Here is an 18,871-nt window from a genome sequence, read left to right as displayed (position 1 = left end):
GAATCTGGGTTACAAATCGCAGACGCTTATTCCACATACTTGAAGTCGTCTTCGCATTTCGTATTTTCTACTTTAACTCTACTTTACTTGTCCTTGAACTTGACATGGATATTACTTTTCTTCCAACTGTCTGAGCCTTAAACTCTTTCAATTTTTCCAATCTTCCCTCTTCACCGACGGACTCTATCACAATGAGAAAGAAATCATGGAGTCATCGACCGTCCAAGGGTTCATGACCTCGTTCCTCGGTCATTGCCCTCTCCTGCCAATTTCAAAATCCTTAATAGCCTCGCTACGCTACCCCTCATGGCCACTCTGTAGATGGTAACCGTCCCTCTAGTGGTGGGTTGTTGTATTACGGTGGGTGGTTGGCTGTGATCTCCTCGTAGGGTGGTGGAGCCTAAATCTGACTAAGCCTATTGCTGTCGGGAGTTAAGCTGAGAAAAACCCACATTCAGAACGACTACTACCTGGTATATTTAAACATTCACGGTTCACACAAAATCACACAGACTTCTCGGTAGTACTTACGACACGAATTATACAACACTTACATTTCTGAAGAGGCCCTACAGAGCCCACTGCTGGGCCCCCGCCACGCCTAAGTAGTCTTACTCCGCTAGAGCAATCCGTATGCCACGAAAATTCTCTCATACTCTACTAACGGCTCATGGAGCCCCTGGGCCCTGAGGGCCCCAGAAATCCAATGAAATGCACTGAAACGTCTTGAAACCCATTTGAAACTTACGCGAAAGCTCTCCTGAAAGCCCTGATAACCGCGGAAACTTCACAAAAACCCCTGAAATGCCTTGAAACTAATTTAAAACTCCGTAAACTTACGGAATGAAATATCGCAATAGTTATTTATGTAACGAGTTGCAAAAAGTTGATTTTTTCAGCACGAGTCGTGCATTTATCCAACGAGGCTTGCCGAGGCAACCATGTGCATTTGACCTGCAAAATGAAAACAAACAGTTGGTTGTCTTGGTAGTTGCCAAGCAAAATCTGAATCATCAAGCAGTGGCACTTCGGGGCACATTGAGGCACAATTCAACACCTGGTGGCACACTGAAAATAATTGGCGCAAGTAAAGATGTGCTCAGCGACTCCCCCTTGGGTAAAATGCCATTTTTCAAACTTTCATCGTTTCCAATGACAATTAGCCTCATTTGTTAAGCTTACGAAGTGGTAACAGCAACTAGACAATATTTGCTCGATACTTCAGCAAAACTATTCACTAAACTATTGCATTTTCATTGATTTTTAGCGTTTTTAAAAACTGATTCGTAAAACGGAAGTGGTGCAAAACGACCATCTGCCATGGGGTAAGATGCCACTTCATGAAAACATTAAAAAATTACGTACATCAGTTTTCGGGCATTTCCGACTACTTTTCTCCCCTCTGTCCCGCTTTTTTCGTATACTCAATAAATGGAGTGTTACCTCCCTCCCCGCAAAACGATGATCGTAATATTGGAATGACCCCTAAAATAGAAAGCGTCATTAACAACTATGCGTCTCCATGTGTGCCTCAATCTCGTTGGAAACACTTGGCTGGTAATAAAATCACCAGAAAACCTTAATTGCAAGCACGAAAAACCGGAAGTTGACAGTTTTCTTTGGGAAATCAAAAGATTTTTCGTGGGTTTGGTGGCCTTGCTTCTAGAAGAATGTTCGATGCAAACATATCTTGACTTCATTCGCCTTAAGTCCCATAAAGGAATGATTTTATCAGTTGGTCCATTTTACCCCATCTTGGCATTTTGAGCTTTGTTCCTCTATAGTGGAAAACAGACGAATATAGAAGCCACCGCCCAAGTGGCGCGATTCCCTATCAGGCTATTGGATGATGAAGCGTACTACTCATGCCTAGAACATTTGTTGTCATGTCCCATGCTTAGACGCACTATATGGAGCATACTGTGAAGGAGCTTTTACAATTTGTTTTTCTCTCTGCCACCCACCCGACTTTCCCACTACTTGAGCATATCCTCGGCTTGGGCGAACAACCACGTGCTTAACTTGGCCTAGCAGTAGAAAAGAGACGACTATTGATTCGCCTCCGTCTTCAGGTGTGACGACACGAAGAACGACGCTAGATTTTTTCTTTTGCTTCGGTGTGTTTTACCGGCAAATGCGAAGAAAACCTTTCGAAGGGGATAATAACGTCACACTTGGAGACGTCTGACTGCTTCGTCGAAAGCTCTTGGTTAGCATCCAGACCCAGAGAGACGACCAAGTTGGCAGGCCAGACCAAGCGCGTTGCTTCATATAATAGTCCACCTGACGTCGAGGGCAGCGAACAGTCATCAACTGGTTTTTTACCCGAGAAGACGTGTCCGCCAGGTTAGGTCTCAGAACAGAAAGCAGCGAGAGCAAGAATAACGGTGTCTTCACGCGCAGCCACCATATCGGGCAGCAGCAATTGAGTGATTTGTGCGAGGGTATAGAACAGAACTGTTGGTGAAAATGAAGAAAATTGTGCTGTTTTTTGCCATGATCGTGATGGAGGCTAGAACCGAAGGTAAATTTTTAGTGATGCAATATGTGTCGGTGAACAGTTTATGAGACTGATTTGCACATATGATTAATACTAAGTACTGAAAGTGAACGTGGTATTTAATCTTCGATAAGCGAAAAGTGATCATAACGGAACGAAGATGCCTCGGTAAAGCCTCACTAGGAACCGGTTAGCTCATCGGAATGATATTTGCGGCATGTTTCGCGGCATTGATTGTTGGGCGTGAATGTGTGCGCAAAAACTGAAACTGAAACTGTTAAGTGAATCAGCAGACATGAAAATTTAATAAATGAAAAACTTACTAGCAGTCTTGTTAAATCACCCACTGTGCTGCATAGGATACGAACTTGGTAGCTGTTGGAAAAAATATAAAAGAAAAGTGTTTCGTGACCGGTGATGTAATATTTTTGCTTGGGACAAATTTTACAGGACGATTGCAATTGCACCTTGGGGAGCGAACAAATAATAATGTAGTTGTTTGAAGATTTCATAGATATGATGATGATTGTGACATGACGATTGAATGAAAATGTGTCAGTTTGATAGTGGATATAGTTTGCTTATTAAAGTTTATATACCTGTACACAGGGTCAAATATTATTGCTCAAAAAGAAACCAATGCTCAAAGATCGAATTTTCATTAGCGTCAAACAGATGTTTGATCTTTAGTGCATTCCTTGCCAAATATTTGACCCCTTATTTTGAGGCCTTATTTATTCAAAACCTAAATTTCAGTCTGTTATCATATCCCATTTGAAATATTTATGGCGTTATGGTATGACAAAAAGGGAAACAAGAGGTGCTTAAATTAAAACAATGAATAAGTGAAAAATGTTCTAATAAATTTAAGCATTGCTTTTTCTATTTTCTTGAACGGCTGTGAATCCAATAAATGCAATAATCTACTGTAGCACAGTTCAAAGTTCAATCTAATGTGTACAGAATTCATATTGCCGTAAGAATGTCATCAACATTCTGGAGTTGATTATTTTGGGTTCATTTTTCTTCTGATTTGGGCACTTCTGCTATAGGACTGCCATGCCTACATACCGTTACTGAATGGACTGAACTACAGGGGATAGACAAAATGATCGGGACAGGTAAAATTTTCACTTTTCAAAAAATGTTCAACTAGCGGTAACTTTTCGAAAAGTGCATCAAATATTCTCAAATTTCTACTGTAAGTTCATCAACTAGTTTTGTATCAGTGGTCAAAATTTGGGAAAGATCGGGCAATTTTCCACGAAGTTATAAATATTCTTGGAAAAGGTAAAATTATCCGATAGTCAACTTTGAGCTGTTATATCTCCAAATTCAATGAACCAAATGCAATGAAATTTTGACCATTTATAACTTATATAATGATCTATGAAAAAACCGTTGACTTAACTTAAAATTCTTAACACGGAAGAAAATTAAAACGATTAGATTATTTTTCTAATAAAACACCAAATTATCCAAAACTTCAACATCGTTCCAAAATTCAAGATGCAAATTATAGTTCATTTTAATTCCCTCTAATTGACTTATATATAAATGTGTTTTGAAAGAAAGTAACAACATAGCCGCCAACAAATTGAAAAAGTAATGGAATGCATATTAAAAATAGCTCAATTTGCTAAAAAAAACGTGAGAAAAAAATCGCTATAACTTTTGCTCTTGTTAAAAATTTCACGTTAGGTCAAATGTTTTTCAGAGTTCATTATATAAGTCATGAATGGTCAAAATTTCATTGCAATCGGTTCATTAAAACCGGAGATATAATATCAAAATTTTCAATAGGATAATTTTACCTTTTTAAAGAATCTTTATAACTTCGTGGAAGATGGCCCGATCCTTCCCAAAGTTGGACCACTGATACACAACTAGTTGGTGAACTTACAGTAAAAATTTGAGAATATTCGATACATTTTTCAAAAAGTTACAGCTAGTTGGACATTTTTTCAAAAGTGAAAATTTTACCTGTCCCGATCATTTTGTCTATCCCCTGTATAAGTGATTTCATACGCGTCAACTTGTGACGTAGTTGGGGGGATGAAATTCAGAAAATATCAACGCAGTTTATCTTGTTTAGGCAAATTCACGTGAAAACTAGTACATTGAGCTGAAAAAAGATGAATATTGTCTAATTTTGGAGAGATTCGCCCCCCCCCCCCCTCCAACTAGTCATAAGTTGGCGCCTATGTGTGATTTTATAAAGAAAGTTAATATAGCCGATGCGGTAAGCGCACGGCTATTCTGCATGACCATGCTGAGGGTGACGGGTTCAATAACCGGTCGGTTCAGGAACTTTATGTAGAGGAATTGTCCTCGACTTGCCTACCACACGCACTAATAAAAATATTGAGGTTTAAACGTGATGTCAACTTAATTGTAGTCATGTAAGCTTATCGTTATGATAGCTTACATGATATATCATGTAAATTTGTGTTTTCATTTAACCATTCTAAGCAGTGGAGTAGCCAGAAATTGTCTCTGGAAGGGGTTTTCAGCGGTCAATGATACCTTTTTTGATTTGACACTTATATTTTGTGAACAGTAATAAGTATTTGTATTCGTAGTTTGAAAATAGCGTCGCAAAGCGCTTTATACTGAAAATTTGTTCCACAAATTTTGGCTCTGTGTGATATAGACATGCAAACTGATCATTTGCAGGGGAAGCACTCAGTTAAAAACTGTAGAAGTTTTCGGAGAACACTAAGCTGAGAAGCAGGCTCTGTCTCAGCGGGGACGTTACGCCTAGAAGAAAAATACATTCCATCCCGTTTTTTTACAAACAAAAAAAAATCTGTGGATTGGATTTGGAATTCTTACAAATACAATACCATTAATTCTAAGGAGGTTCCTCCACCTCTGATGGTGGCGGAGATGCCTCTAAGAATTTATGAAGATAATTTTCATAAAATTCATACTTACAATTATTAAACCCTTTGGGGGCTTAATTTATTCAAACGTTATTGTATAATTTTAATATCGTACGTACCCTCAGTATTTTTGCGCATGTCAATTTTTTTATGTAACTTAGCCAATTTTGACTTGATTTGACTAATTGTGCTTACTTGTGTACAAATTATTGTGGAAATTACTTCAAAACTGATTGAGTTATAGCAAAAACTGACAGGTGCAAAAAAAAAAATGATCGGATGTATTCCGCACTTCCCACCCCACTGGACTTCTTTCGCAGTTAGTATAAGTGCGGGATTGTGAATAAAACTGCGATTTTGCATCGAATCGTGTCGGTGTCTTCTGCGCACTTATGCATTACAAGGTGCTGAATAAGTGCGCAGAAGAAACCTAAACGATTCGATGCTGAATCGCAGTTTTATTCACGATCCCCCACTTATACTAACTGCGAAAGGGGTCCAGTGGGGTGGGAAATGCGCAATACTTCTATAGGGCACTGCACTGTTTTGAATTTGTATGAGATTTTGACGTTTCTTGGCCTTGTTGTTTGCAAAGTGTCTTAAGTCATAAAAATAGCAAACGATGGTATTTTTTTTTGGATTTGCTAGGTATTTGTTTTACCATATCGTTTATTTGAGAGGCTCACTTGCCTAATTGCAAGCTCTACATACCAAAAATCGATTGAGGGTTTCAGCAAAATTTTGCTGAATTTTGCCGAGCTGAAGGCTTTAGCAAAAATTTTGCTGAAAGTCAGCCAAATTTTGCTGATTTGTTCAGTAAACTCTGCTGATCACCAGTAACGTTTTGCTGAAATTCAGCAAACTTTGCTGAAAGATCAGCAAAAAAATTTGCTGGACCCTTCAGCTCGGCAAAATTCAGCAAAATATTGCTGAAAGCGTTTAGTGTGTACCGAGACGATATTTTTTTTAACTAAGTTTGGTTATGAAAAAAACTAATCAAAATATTCAATAAAACGTTCTGAAGGTTGTCTTTCTTTCTGGGAATTAGAACCAGAATTAAAGCTAGACTTCGCAAACTGTTTCCGCCGTTCCTTCGCTGTCTAGTTTTCGATTGCTCCTTTAATCGCAAATGCGACCTCCTATAATTTCTCCATATTTTTCTTACATAGAATATCCTTTTGCGGAGCTGATCCGGTCGCACAAGCGTGTGCCTGTGTCTGCTCTGTTTCTCCAGTCTCCGGGGGTATTTCCTGCAATTTTTCGTCCAGGACTTCGATTACTTTGTCAGCCGATACCTCCGTCAAATGCTCTTCTTCCGATGCTCCTTGGTTTCCGGAGACCACTTTGGCATACGATACTACCAATGACACATGCGATTCCTCAGTTTGTTTTCTATTCTGCGACTTCCGCTGTGGGCAGTTGTCCCTTCGATGACCTGTTTTGTGACTTGAAATGTGCTAGGTCTTCTCAAGGACGGTGAGTTTGCTCAGTGAATCTTTGAAAGTTTAACAAATACTTACATAAATATCAGTTGCGATGTTATAGGTATATACAGGGGGTGGCCAAAATGTTTGAGATAGGCAACTTTTTTTTCTTTCACAAAAAAGTTCAACATGCTGTAACTTTTCATAAAGTCCATCAAAAATTCTTAAATTTTTACTGTTTGTCAACCTATTATATGTGCATTATTGGTACAGATTTGAGCTCGATTGGTTAATCTTTCGCGAAGTTAGAACCGTTCTGATAAAACACTATTTTTTAGACAACTAATTTTTTAACTGCCATATTTCAGAAATCAGTGAACCGAATTAAAAGAAATTTTGAACGTTTATCAACAATATATTGATACTTGATACGACGTTATAAAAAATGAAAAACGACGAATAAACTTACATCAGTTTGATATTTTCACCCATATAGAGGAAAATAAGTAAAATTTACAATACCACACAAAAATTACTAAATGTGTTTTTCCGTTAATCCAAGCAGGCTCTAATATATCTTATTAGAGATATTTTGAGAATAGAAGGAGAAAATATTTGGATATCAAAACTAAAATTAAATGACATTGATGTAAAATATTACACTTTTTCGAGAAAAACCAAAAAAGTGTAAATACATAATAACTTTTTTCAAAGTTTAAAAAGTATCTGTGTTTTGAAGACTTGTGAAGCATTAATATATTGTTGATAAACGTTCAAAATTTCATTCAATTCGGTTCACTGGTTTCGGAGATAAGACAGTTCAAAAATAAGTTACCTAAAATAGGAATGTGCCCAACTGAATATGTTATGGTTTTCATAGAAAAGAAAAATCCAGAACAGTGTAAAACATCGAAAATTATGTACGAGATGTACTTCGGCAACCTGTTTCCCCCTAAGAAAATGCCAGTCCGTGATTATTTTCTGATCCCTGTTCATCGACACATCAATCTTCATAATTTTGCAAAAGGCAATACGGTTTTTTTAACCCTGACTTGCGACAAATCTCACGGGATTATGTGGGGTTCCTCCAAACATGTTTCTGAGATCATTCCGTTGGATATCGCTTGATTATCTTTAAAAAAATGTTAGAAGTTTTTAGTAGGTATTTCTCAATGCGGTTTATTTTGGGTGTTAGAGTAAAGTGGGGCAAAAGTTCGAGTGGGGTAAGAGTTTCTTTTGAAGTTTTTCAATTCAATACAAATTATTTCTTTCCGGTGTCAAGGTTGTTCGAAGCCTTTTTGAAAAAGAGTCTTTCACTCCAAAAATTATGAAAATTGATCAATATTTCGAACAGTTATGACAAAATGTTGGTTTTTGAACAAAAAAATATAATATGCGATGGTCCTTCCAACGCATGGAATGGAATTGTAATGAAATCGAATTCGGGTTTTTATTTTGGGGCGTAACTAGGTATATTTTGAAGATACTTTAGCATGTATAACTTTTTACAAAAAATATTTGGAAATCATATTTAGCACATAGTGGGGCAAAAGTTCGAGTAATGTGACAACTTTAGGTAAAAACCTAAAATTCTGCACGATGTACATATTATCTTTAAAAATGATGACATTAGTGAGAAAATTCGATCAAAGTTGAAAAAAAAATTGTTTTATCTGAATTTGGTGGAAAACTACTAATTTTTTGTGTAGTGAATTTAACCCTGATTGGGGTAAATTCCAGATCGAACTTTAAAGTGTATCCCAGTTCCAACATTAAATTTTAATTGGTTTCAGGTATTCCTATCACCAAAGTGTCAAACTAGTGTGCTACGGTTAGCGAAATTCCACAAACGCTAGATTCGAACTTTTGCCCCAGGGTGGGGCAAGAGTTCGAATAAAACATACACATACAAAAAGTGTTGTAACTCAAAATTGAAAAGACATTTGGCGTAATTTTGTTCAGCAAAATTGTAGCTCATGGATGGTAGAATTACCACACGGTATTCATTTATTTTTAGCTGCTTCGATATTTTAAGAATAATTGTATTTTCAACTAGGGTCGAACTTTTGCCCCACCGTACTATACTTTTCGTAATTTTGTGAAATTCTTCTAAACGATTCTTCGGAATACCTTCAAAAGTACATTCAAGATTCTTCGACGGGATTTATGAGATTTTTCTGTGTAATCCCTTGATATTTCTCCGGAATTACTCTTTGGTTTTCCTAAGGGGTTCTTTCTGGGATTCCTCCAAGAACGATTCTGGAATTTCTTTAGGTTATTTCATGGAATTCAATGAGAAGTTTTTATTTAAAAGAATTTCCGAACCCTGTGATTTCTCCGGAAACTGCTTCTAGATTAAGCCAAGCGCCTATTTTTAAATTTACTTTTTGAAATTTCTCCAGGAGCTCCTTCAGAGATTCTTCCAGAGTTACTTTTGGACATTCCTGTAAAAGTTACGGCGGAGCTTTCTTTAGAAACTCATGTGATAATTGTTCTCGGATTTTTTTATTTAAGAATTTTGGAATTTTCTTTTGAAATTTCTCCATGAGTTCCATTTTGGTTCCCGTAGAAGTTCTTCCTGAGATTTCTTCAAAATAATTTCTGAAATTATATCAGGAGTTCTTTTTATGATTCTTCAAAGGCATTCCTCCTAGAAACCCTTCGGAGCTTTATTCATGGGTTTCTCCAGGAGTTCTTTTTGGGATTCCTCTAGAACTTCGTAATAGGATTCCTTCTTACGTTTCTTCTAGGATTCCAACCAGGAGAGCTTTTCATCCTTACCATTATTTTTGGATTTCTACAAATGCTTCTGCTGGATTCCCTCCAGAATCGCCTTCTCCAAAGATTTTCTCCAAAGATTTTCTACACATTAGGTTTCCACCAAGAGCTCTTTCCGAGAATCCTGAACGAGTCGATTCTGACAATCCTTCGATAGTTTGTTCTGAGAATCTACAGCTGCTCCTGAAGAAATCCCTAGCAGGGATGCCAGATGATTTTTTGAAAAATCTGTATCCCTTACAAAATTGGATGAAAAATCTGTATCTCATACAACGATAAAATAGCCCTTCTAGCTCAAAAATCTGTATTTCATATAAAAAGGCATCTGTACGGATGCTCAAAAATCTGTATAATACAGATAAATCTGTATATAATATAATATATATATTATGGTATCCCTAATACCTAGATCGAATCCCCGGAAGAAAACCAGGTTCTCTGAGTACCTCCAATAATGGTCAATATGTCAAAAAAATCACGAAATGCATTCTATAGTTTTGTTGTCGCAAGACAGGGTTCAGAAAAAAACTCAAACTGGCAACTTCCCCGGAGTCAACTTTCCGGAGTCAGTCTTGTTAACGATCACGCAGTCTTTGACACCTTTTCGTTGATTTTCGACTGCCTTTGTCTCCAACACTCGCAACACAAGCGATCAAAATACTGTACAAAACAAAAATGTCAAACGAATGCGCTTCACCACGATAGCGTCTTCGGGAGATGGTTCGGTTTTTTGTTATTCCTGTCTTTCCCATAAAGAGAGCTATTTTGGCTATATGAATGTGTTCGTAATCCGTTTATCACGCACGAATAAACTAGTACTATACCAATCATAATCAAAATTGGCAGAAATCATGCGAAAAGCTGGAATTAGACAAATGTCATCGTGTCAGACGAGGTTGAATTGATCCACTTTTATGATGATGATTAACCTGGGCTTGTTAGGGGAATATCTGTAAGTAAAAAGAAAATCGTGCTAAGTACTGTTCCTTTGAATTCCACTAAGAATTTGCATCCTTTGACAGATACGAATTTCGACCTCAACTGTAAGGTCGTCTTCTGTGTCTTGTCAAGCAAAAACGACGCCAGCGAAGCGAGTGGTCAATCGATCTACTACCGAGTATTTGAAACAACCGTTGAAAAGGTGATCGATGGGAAGCGAGCGGAGTGTGACGTCTGTTTCTCTGTATTATTACTCTTCAGTTAAAATCATTCTAACTATTAAGGCCTTGTAAAAAGGAACTTTTAACCACAAAGAAACAGACGTCACACTCTACTCGCTTCCTATCGATTACCTTTATAACGGTTGATTCAAATATTCGGTAGTTAGTCAATCGACCAGTCGCATCACTGGCATCGTTTTTGCTCCTGTTTGACGTTTACTTGCTACCGCCATCTAATGATAGCTTGTCCAAACACGGCATGATCAGCATTTGGCGATGGCGATTTCGTAACAATGTTTTTTAATACAACTTGTTCTAAGTCTTGCGTCTGTTTCTCTGTAGTTTAACATTAACTTTACAGGGTGGTTATCCGGCATTCTTTCAACATGTGCTGCCCACCATATTCTTCCGGCTTTCGCCTCCTTCTGGATTCTGGGTTCGCCATAGAGTGCAGCGAGCTTATAATTCATCTTTCTCTGTCACACACTGTTCTTCAATACACCGCCAAAGATCGTCATGAGCACTCGTCTCTAGTACACCCAATTGTTTTGAAGTCCAGTTCGAGCATGGTCCAAGTCTCTTGTTCGTTGAGGCCACCGGTCTTATTAGCGTCTTTTTTTACTTAGAAAGAAACAGACGTCACACTCTACTCGCTTCCTATCGATTACCTTTATAACGGTTGATTCAAATATTCGGTAGTTAGTCAATCGACCAGTCGCATCACTGGCATCGTTTTTGCTCCTGTTTGACGTTTACTTGCTACCGCCATCTAATGATAGCTTGTCCAAACACGGCATGATCAGCATTTGGCGATGGCGATTTCGTAACAATGTTTTTTAATACAACTTGTTCTAAGTCTTGCGTCTGTTTCTCTGTAGTTTAACATTAACTTTACAGGGTGGTTATCCGGCATTCTTTCAACATGTGCTGCCCACCATATTCTTCCGGCTTTCGCCTCCTTCTGGATTCTGGGTTCGCCATAGAGTGCAGCGAGCTTATAATTCATCTTTCTCTGTCACACACTGTTCTTCAATACACCGCCAAAGATCGTCATGAGCACTCGTCTCTAGTACACCCAATTGTTTTGAAGTCCAGTTCGAGCATGGTCCAAGTCTCTTGTTCGTTGAGGCCACCGGTCTTATTAGCGTCTTTTTTTACTTATTCGTTTATTTGGAAGGATCGGGCGCCTCATGGGCATAATTGAGCCGAAATCATTTGTTTATTTTTAACAATATTTTTACATTTTACAAAATTTACTGCCTTAATGCTATGTTAGTTTGGGAAGCCGAAATACTCGCGTCTGTTTCGAGGTTAGAGATAAAAAAATGGGAGGGAGGGATTTAGGGGTCCTAAACTTATACTAAAAACATTGATGGGACAAAATGTCCTGATTTGAAACGGAACAAAAAAGAAAGGGCTTTATCGGTAGACAACGACAAGAAGAAGACAAACTTGAGTGGGAGCGGCAGACAGGGATGACAGCAAAACCAACTGGCGGATAACGAAAACAAAGAACGTACTACATCAAACTCTGAAATCAACACGTTTCAAAAACTGTTGAATGAGATTCATGTATTCCAAATCAAGGCCTGTCAACACTTCTCTAACGGGTTTCTGTTGTTTTCCTCGGACCCGGAGAATTTTATGCAGCTCAGATCTGACATCACGATGTTCATCGCATCCCCACACGACATGTTCGTTATCTTCGTGAGCCTCGCCGCAGACACAGAGATTGCTTTCTGAGAGCCCAATACGGAAAAGATGTGCGTTTAACAAAATAGTGGTTAGACATCAGCCGACACATCACACGAATGAAATCGCGGCCTAAATCCAACCCTTTGAACTATGGTGGAAAGATGGAGTGCAACCATCTACCCATCTCTCCATCTCTCCATTTGTGTTGCCAGCTGATCAAGGCCTCCGGACGCTCGTAAATATCGCCTTCACTAGCGCCCACCTTAGCCAGAGAGTCCGCTTTCTTATTGCTTGGAATCGAGCAATGTGAAGGGTCCCAAGCTATGATGATGGTGTATGAGCGTTTGGACAAAGCACTCAAGATCTGGCGTATGGATTCCATTCAGAAAGTACGCTGAGTGCTTCATCAGTTTCATTGACCGAATAGCCTCCAGAGAACTTAGACTGTCGGTAAAAATGAAGTTTTTTTTTTTTTTTTTTTTTTTTATCTTTATTAACGAGATTTTTAACCCTAGGCTAGTTCATCTCGGGACCCACGCTTTACTTCCCTTCCGAAGGAAGAACTCACATTTTGTGAGTCTGTCGGGAGTGGGATTCGATCCCAGGTCCTCGGCGTGATAGTCAAGTGTTCTAACCATCACACCAGGTCCGCTCCAAAATGAAGTAATGCGCAGGTGGAAGAGTGCTAATGTACTCCAAATTGTAGTATATAGTCGCTAGCTCAGCTACGTATACAGAACATGGCTTTTGAAGCATGAAGGTGGCGCTATGAAATTCGTTGTAGACACCGAATCCAGTCGAATCCGGTTTTTAACCATTTGTTAAGAACTGTCTGTACCCGCTAACATGCTACTTGCAAAAATTGTGGAATACCTACGGAACGAAAAGATTCTGGTATACCGGGGATCTAATCCTTCATAGAGAGATCAACATCCACAGAGGAGCTGTCGAAGTCTGAGAAGTTGTCACGATTGGTGCTAATCGGAGATGCGCTTTCCTCCAGCGTCATGTACCCAGGCCCGGATTAAGGATTGTGGGGGCCCGGGGCCCGAGCGAATGTGGATGCCCCTCTGAGAGATGAGTAAAAAATATTTTGTCCATTTTCGAATAGTACTTGAGCAATATGAAAAATAAAGTTAATGTTAGCAACCAAAAAAGGTATTTGTGGGGGCCCCTAAAATGTGGGAACCCGAGGCCCTGCCCCCCCCCGCCCCCCCCCCTTAGATCCGGCCCTGCATGTACCAGTAGTACACACTCATAAAACGAGTTTGAGGATTCTGTTCGAGCAGCTTTTCCAAGTTTTCTATGACCAACGGATTTACAACGTCACATCGGATGAGCAACCGGAACGACAACTCCTCAAAGCGGTCTGTCAGAGGCTGTACTCTAGCAAGTACCTCAATATTAGCGTCTTGTACATGGAAAATTTTGCACGGGGATGTGAAGCACGCAGCTTCTTCAGGAGCTTATACTGCCGTTCTACGCCCAATTGTCCCAGGTTATATCCCTTTCGTGACGAACCAGCACTATTGCCTCTCTTTCTAACAATTTGCCTCGCGATTTTGAAGATGGTAATCTCGAGTTCTATCGCACTGAAGATGCTGAAAAATAATCAGCATATGCACTGCAAGTGAGCATACACAGTGATAGGTTTTTGTTGCAAAATATGAAGTAGAATCTGAGATTACCATCTTAGTAGCAACAGAGCAATGGCGGATATTTCCCCGACCGTCCCGTCCGCCCTTAACAGTTTAACATATTTTTGTTTATGTGATGTAAACTGTTGCAATAATTCAGTCACGTTATCTGTGAGATTAACCACAAAAGGTAAAGAAAAAGTGAACAAAAACCGTACAACATGAAAAAGCTTTATCTGTCCCATATTTTTTATTTTCGATTTATCTAGCTAGAAATCGAAAGATAAAGAGTAGTTCTTTCAAATGAGGACAAATAATTCGACAATGATTTTTTATAAGGACCTAACTGACTTGATCGATTTCTCTTCGTCGACTCTCTCTTTCGATAATAATTTGATCAAAACAAACAAAATCATTATTCTTTTTGTTTCTATAGCAACATGTAGTCGTCTTCTTCGCATTTCAACCAAAAAATCTTTGGAAAACTCAATACACATTCTGTGATAACACAAAGAGAGGATCGATGTAGAGAACTCGAAAATTTCAGTTAGGCCTAAATGAAAAATCAGTGTCGAATTGTTGTTTTGTTGGGAAATCTACACTCCCGTGCAAAAGTTTGGGATCGCCCCCTCAAAAACATGGAAATGTTTTTCGGTCATATCTCAGTCATCTTTAATTTAATCCACTCGTTCTTAGACTCTATCGAAAGATAAAGAGTTAGATTTGATTCGTAGGCACTTTTTCACAAATTTTATATGAAATTTTTAGTATAAAAAGTTTACCTAAACTTACTTGTTTTCCCTAAATCTGTACGAAAAATTGTTTTGCGTGTAATTCAAAATTGGGTCGACCAAATTTTAAAAATAAAGTTGCATTACCCTATTTCTATCCTCTTTGAGAGCCATTCACTAGATTTTAGCGGAAAAATTCATAACATAATTTAAATTATCGAGTTAGGTTAACAAGTCACCGTGAAAAAGTTTGGGGTCACCTTCCAAATGAAGTCTGAGTCGGATTTTTGTTCAAATCGTCATTTCTTTTTGGTGCAACTTCAATTCTTTCTTTGATAGTTGAACGACAAGACACAATTTTAACCCTCTAATACCCAACCCCGCCTTTAGACGGGGTATAGTTTGAGCATTTTTGTAATTTTTGTTTCGTGGAAAATCATTTTTTTTTTGTATTTTTTGGCTGATATTTAGGACTGTTTTGTATATTTCAAAATGGTTTTTGGTGCATTTTAAAGCGTATTTACATTTTTTAAAAATCATTGAAAAATTGATGTTTTAGTCACTTTTTAGAAGTCATTGTTTATTTTGTACTGAATCGTTACAATTAACATATTTTAAATTTTTCCCAAATTATTCTATCCTAGTTTAATAGTTCAAGGGAATTGAATACACTCAAAAATTATTTTCCTTAAAATTACACGGAAAATAAAATTTCAAACGAAAAAAAAATAAAAATAAAAATATTTCAACAATTATCATAAAATCTCAAAATGTTTTCATCTAAAAAAAATCCGTACCCCAAATAGGCTTCCAGGAAAAACATAAAAGTGTGGGGATGTTCAAAAATAAAAATTAGAAAAATCAAAAACTGAAATTCACGAAATCGAGAATTAAAAAGAATCATCTTCCAAAACATGTTTAAATCGATTTTAGATGACGAAAAATGATATTTAGATCAAAATCAAAAATTTGGGTATTAGAGGGTAAAATTACACGGAAAACAATTTTTCGTACAGATTTAGGAAAAACATGTAAGTTTAGGTAAACTTTTCGTACTAAAAAATTCATATGAAATTTGTGAAAAGTACCTACGAATCAAATCCAGCTCATTATCTTTCGATAGAGTCTAAGAACGAGTGGATTAAATGAAAGATGAGGGGGTGACCCCAAACTTTTGCACGGGAGTGTAAGAGTTCTGGAGAGCCAAAGTTGAGTCATTTGTATGGAGATTTTACTTTTTTGCGCACCGTCCCGAAGGGATATGGGAATCCCAACCGTCAGTAAATTTAAGGTACATGAATTCCTCTATTACATATTTCGAAATTATTCTCGTGTATCCATATAAGATAGACAGTTCTGCAATTAGTTCATATGTACAGTTCATACGTGTATGCTAGTGCCACAGAAAATTAGCTTACATGACCCTCCATTAATTTGGTATGCAAATCATTAATTTCTGATAGCATTGGGAAGAACTGGAATTCTATTTATCAAACGAGCAAAAAATTGCATATAGAAGAAATAACGCCATATGCACTATAAAATCGAATTTCTTATTATGTGTATATATCAGAGTTATAAGAAACAATCACTAGATGGAAAAGTATGTATAAACTTATTGTATAAAAGTAACTGACGTGAATACTATCGTACTAAATTTGCAACCCATTAAACTGATTGATTAAAAAATTATATGCACTCATAAATGCAAAAGCCTAAGAAACCCCACTACATTTCACCTTATTCTCCATCTTCTATCCACAGAAAGCCTCTTTGAGCAAGATCTTGGCGATCAGTTCAAAATTGATGCATCGACTCGCGGGCTGCAGAAGGTGAATTTACGCTGCGGTGCTGACTCAATGCGTATCGAATTGAAGACAGAGGAAGATTTCACCGGCGTTATGTACACCCGGGGTAGCTTCTACAAACAGTCCGAGCCCTGCTTTGTGAAACCCAAACGAGCCGGCAAATCGTTGGAAATGAAATTCAATCTGGATCAGTGCCAGACGATCAACAACGACGAGGTGTACTCCAACATCGTCGTCGTGCAGCACGACCCTGACCTCGTTACCCCTGGAGATGCCGCCTTTGCCGTTGAATGCGATTTCCGAAAACCGCGGGGAGTTACCGTGACTTCACAGTTCCAAGCCAGAGATAGGTAATTGATGCACTGCGGTTTCATGGTTTTTAATTCTAACCTTTACTTTTCACCAATTTCACTACTCCAACAACAATATACACGAACAACGCACCAACAGCATTACACCCACATCGAGAATCACACTGACAAGCCCCGATCCGTCGACACCCACGCAAGATCACGATCATCAGAATTCGGTGTTCAGTGAGACCGATTCGGTCACTTTCATTCCGAGCCACTTCACGAACCAAACCGCCGAAGAGAAGCGAGTGAAAGGCTCGGTTGAAACCGTTGAAATTTCATCCAACAGGATCTCCGATGAACTTTGAACATGTTTTTTTAGGGCATGGAATATTTAACTAATTAATATTTATTTAACTTAAACTTCTACATTCTAATCGTGCTATCTTCTTCTTTGTGTTTTCAGGCCAGTATTAGAAAAAGTTAACGCTACTCCTTCGTATAACTAAGCGATCGCATTAACTGCAATTAATCTCGTAGATTGCCAAAACAGGACTGATTACACCAACTGGTAACTTGTAAGACTCGTAAGAAATGACTTCATTTTCGTGCGACAACTAACCGAACTAACCAGAATTACCATTAGCATGCCACTGACTGCGAGACAGTAATCTTTTAGTTTAGAGAGTAGCTAGAGCATCGTTGAAGAACATACACACTAATGCCGATTATCACTGTTATAAGTGAGAATGCTGAGAGCGTGAATGCGATCGAATGAATGGGCAACAGCATGAAAAAAGTTAATAAAGATATTGAAGAGTGTCGATAGGATGGAGTTGTTACCTTATGTCTGATTGATGTTTTGTTGCATAAATAGAAAGAAATATCCACAGTGGGCAGTTTGCACTCCGTTCATCCAACATTCAGCTTAATCGTGAGTACGATCACTGGTTTGACCACGATCTCAAGATCTATCATGGCACATCCACAAACTCACTAGGCTCAGTGTACCAATTATGGCTATAGCACCTCAAATTCGCCATAAATGATTTTCAACCTTTAACGATGCAAATCAACAAGAAAAAAATGTTTGAACGAAAGATCACGTTCACAAAAGATGATTACAATCATTCAAACATCACAATTTGGTCAAGTTATGAGAGAAATAAATCATTTTCCTTAAAATTTTGGCTTCCTTGCACCCTACTTCGCCATAGTGTACCAGTTATGGCTAATCCCATAAGGAACGCATGTAAATAGTGCGAAGTGGAACCGAAATTTAAAAATGTATCCATAACTGGTATAGGGTTCCTATCATTGGCACACGCCGTAATAAATATTAAAGGTAGTATTGGCACCGTTTCTATATTTTTCCTGTAAAGCATGAAAACAAATCAATCATTTGACATATCGACACCATTCGTCGGTCTTCTTCTTACTTTTGTAGAAATAGTTTTCCTTAGGTAGTGCGATGACTGGTACAGGCACCCTAAATGTGCATTTTTCCTTCGGAAGAGAGGTGATGCGTGGACTTCAAAACAACTAGTCACGGGTAAAAATCTCGTTAAAAGATAGAAGATAAAAATGCGCGGCTTTTCGGGCCCGTAAGAAGTTGATCACCAATATCAACTTCTTTCCCCGATCAGCCTAGATAGCTGTGTAGTATCAGTATCGGTCAGTTCAACTGGCTAAGAAAAGCACTACGGACTACCTGTTCCACTGGTAGGAGTCCACTCATCAGGTGACCCTCAATTCATGGTGTGAAGTGGCTTTATGATTACCGTGCCTAGGAATAAATGGTTAAGGGGATCTAAGAAAAAACCTAATCGTAAACGGAGCCTGTGGAGTACCGGGGCACCCTCCATGTCCTTACTGCGCTAACCGGAGCAATAGCACTGTGGACCATGTGTTTCTGCCAGACATTCAGCTGCCCTTCTTGAGACTGAATAAGGTCTAGATT

General features: G+C 38.3%; 1 protein-coding gene across 2 annotated transcripts; it reads left to right on the top strand.

Moving 5' to 3' along the window:
- Positions 1 to 2,145: 2,145 nt before the first annotated feature.
- LOC109398780 (uncharacterized) lies at positions 2,146 to 17,758 on the top strand. Of its 2 annotated transcripts, none has more exons than XM_019671171.3 (3): positions 2,146 to 2,524; positions 16,575 to 16,968; positions 17,069 to 17,758. In XM_019671171.3, exons 1-3 carry the CDS (start codon positions 2,470 to 2,472, stop codon positions 17,277 to 17,279), a joined length of 660 nt encoding a protein of 219 aa, XP_019526716.3. In that variant the 5' UTR covers positions 2,146 to 2,469; the 3' UTR covers positions 17,280 to 17,758. The 2 variants fall into 2 exon arrangements, with proteins under 2 accessions (XP_019526716.3, XP_029733841.2); XM_029877981.2 differs by having other exon boundaries at positions 2,172 to 2,524; positions 17,378 to 17,758.
- The last annotated feature ends 1,113 nt before the right edge of the window (positions 17,759 to 18,871 follow it).

The sequence above is a fragment of the Aedes albopictus genome, chromosome 3 (genome assembly GCF_035046485.1).
Source record: "Aedes albopictus strain Foshan chromosome 3, AalbF5, whole genome shotgun sequence".
Taxonomy (NCBI): domain Eukaryota; kingdom Metazoa; phylum Arthropoda; class Insecta; order Diptera; family Culicidae; genus Aedes; species Aedes albopictus.
The sequence above is the reverse complement of the archived record's forward strand: the minus strand, read 5'-3'. Positions and strand labels throughout refer to the sequence as shown.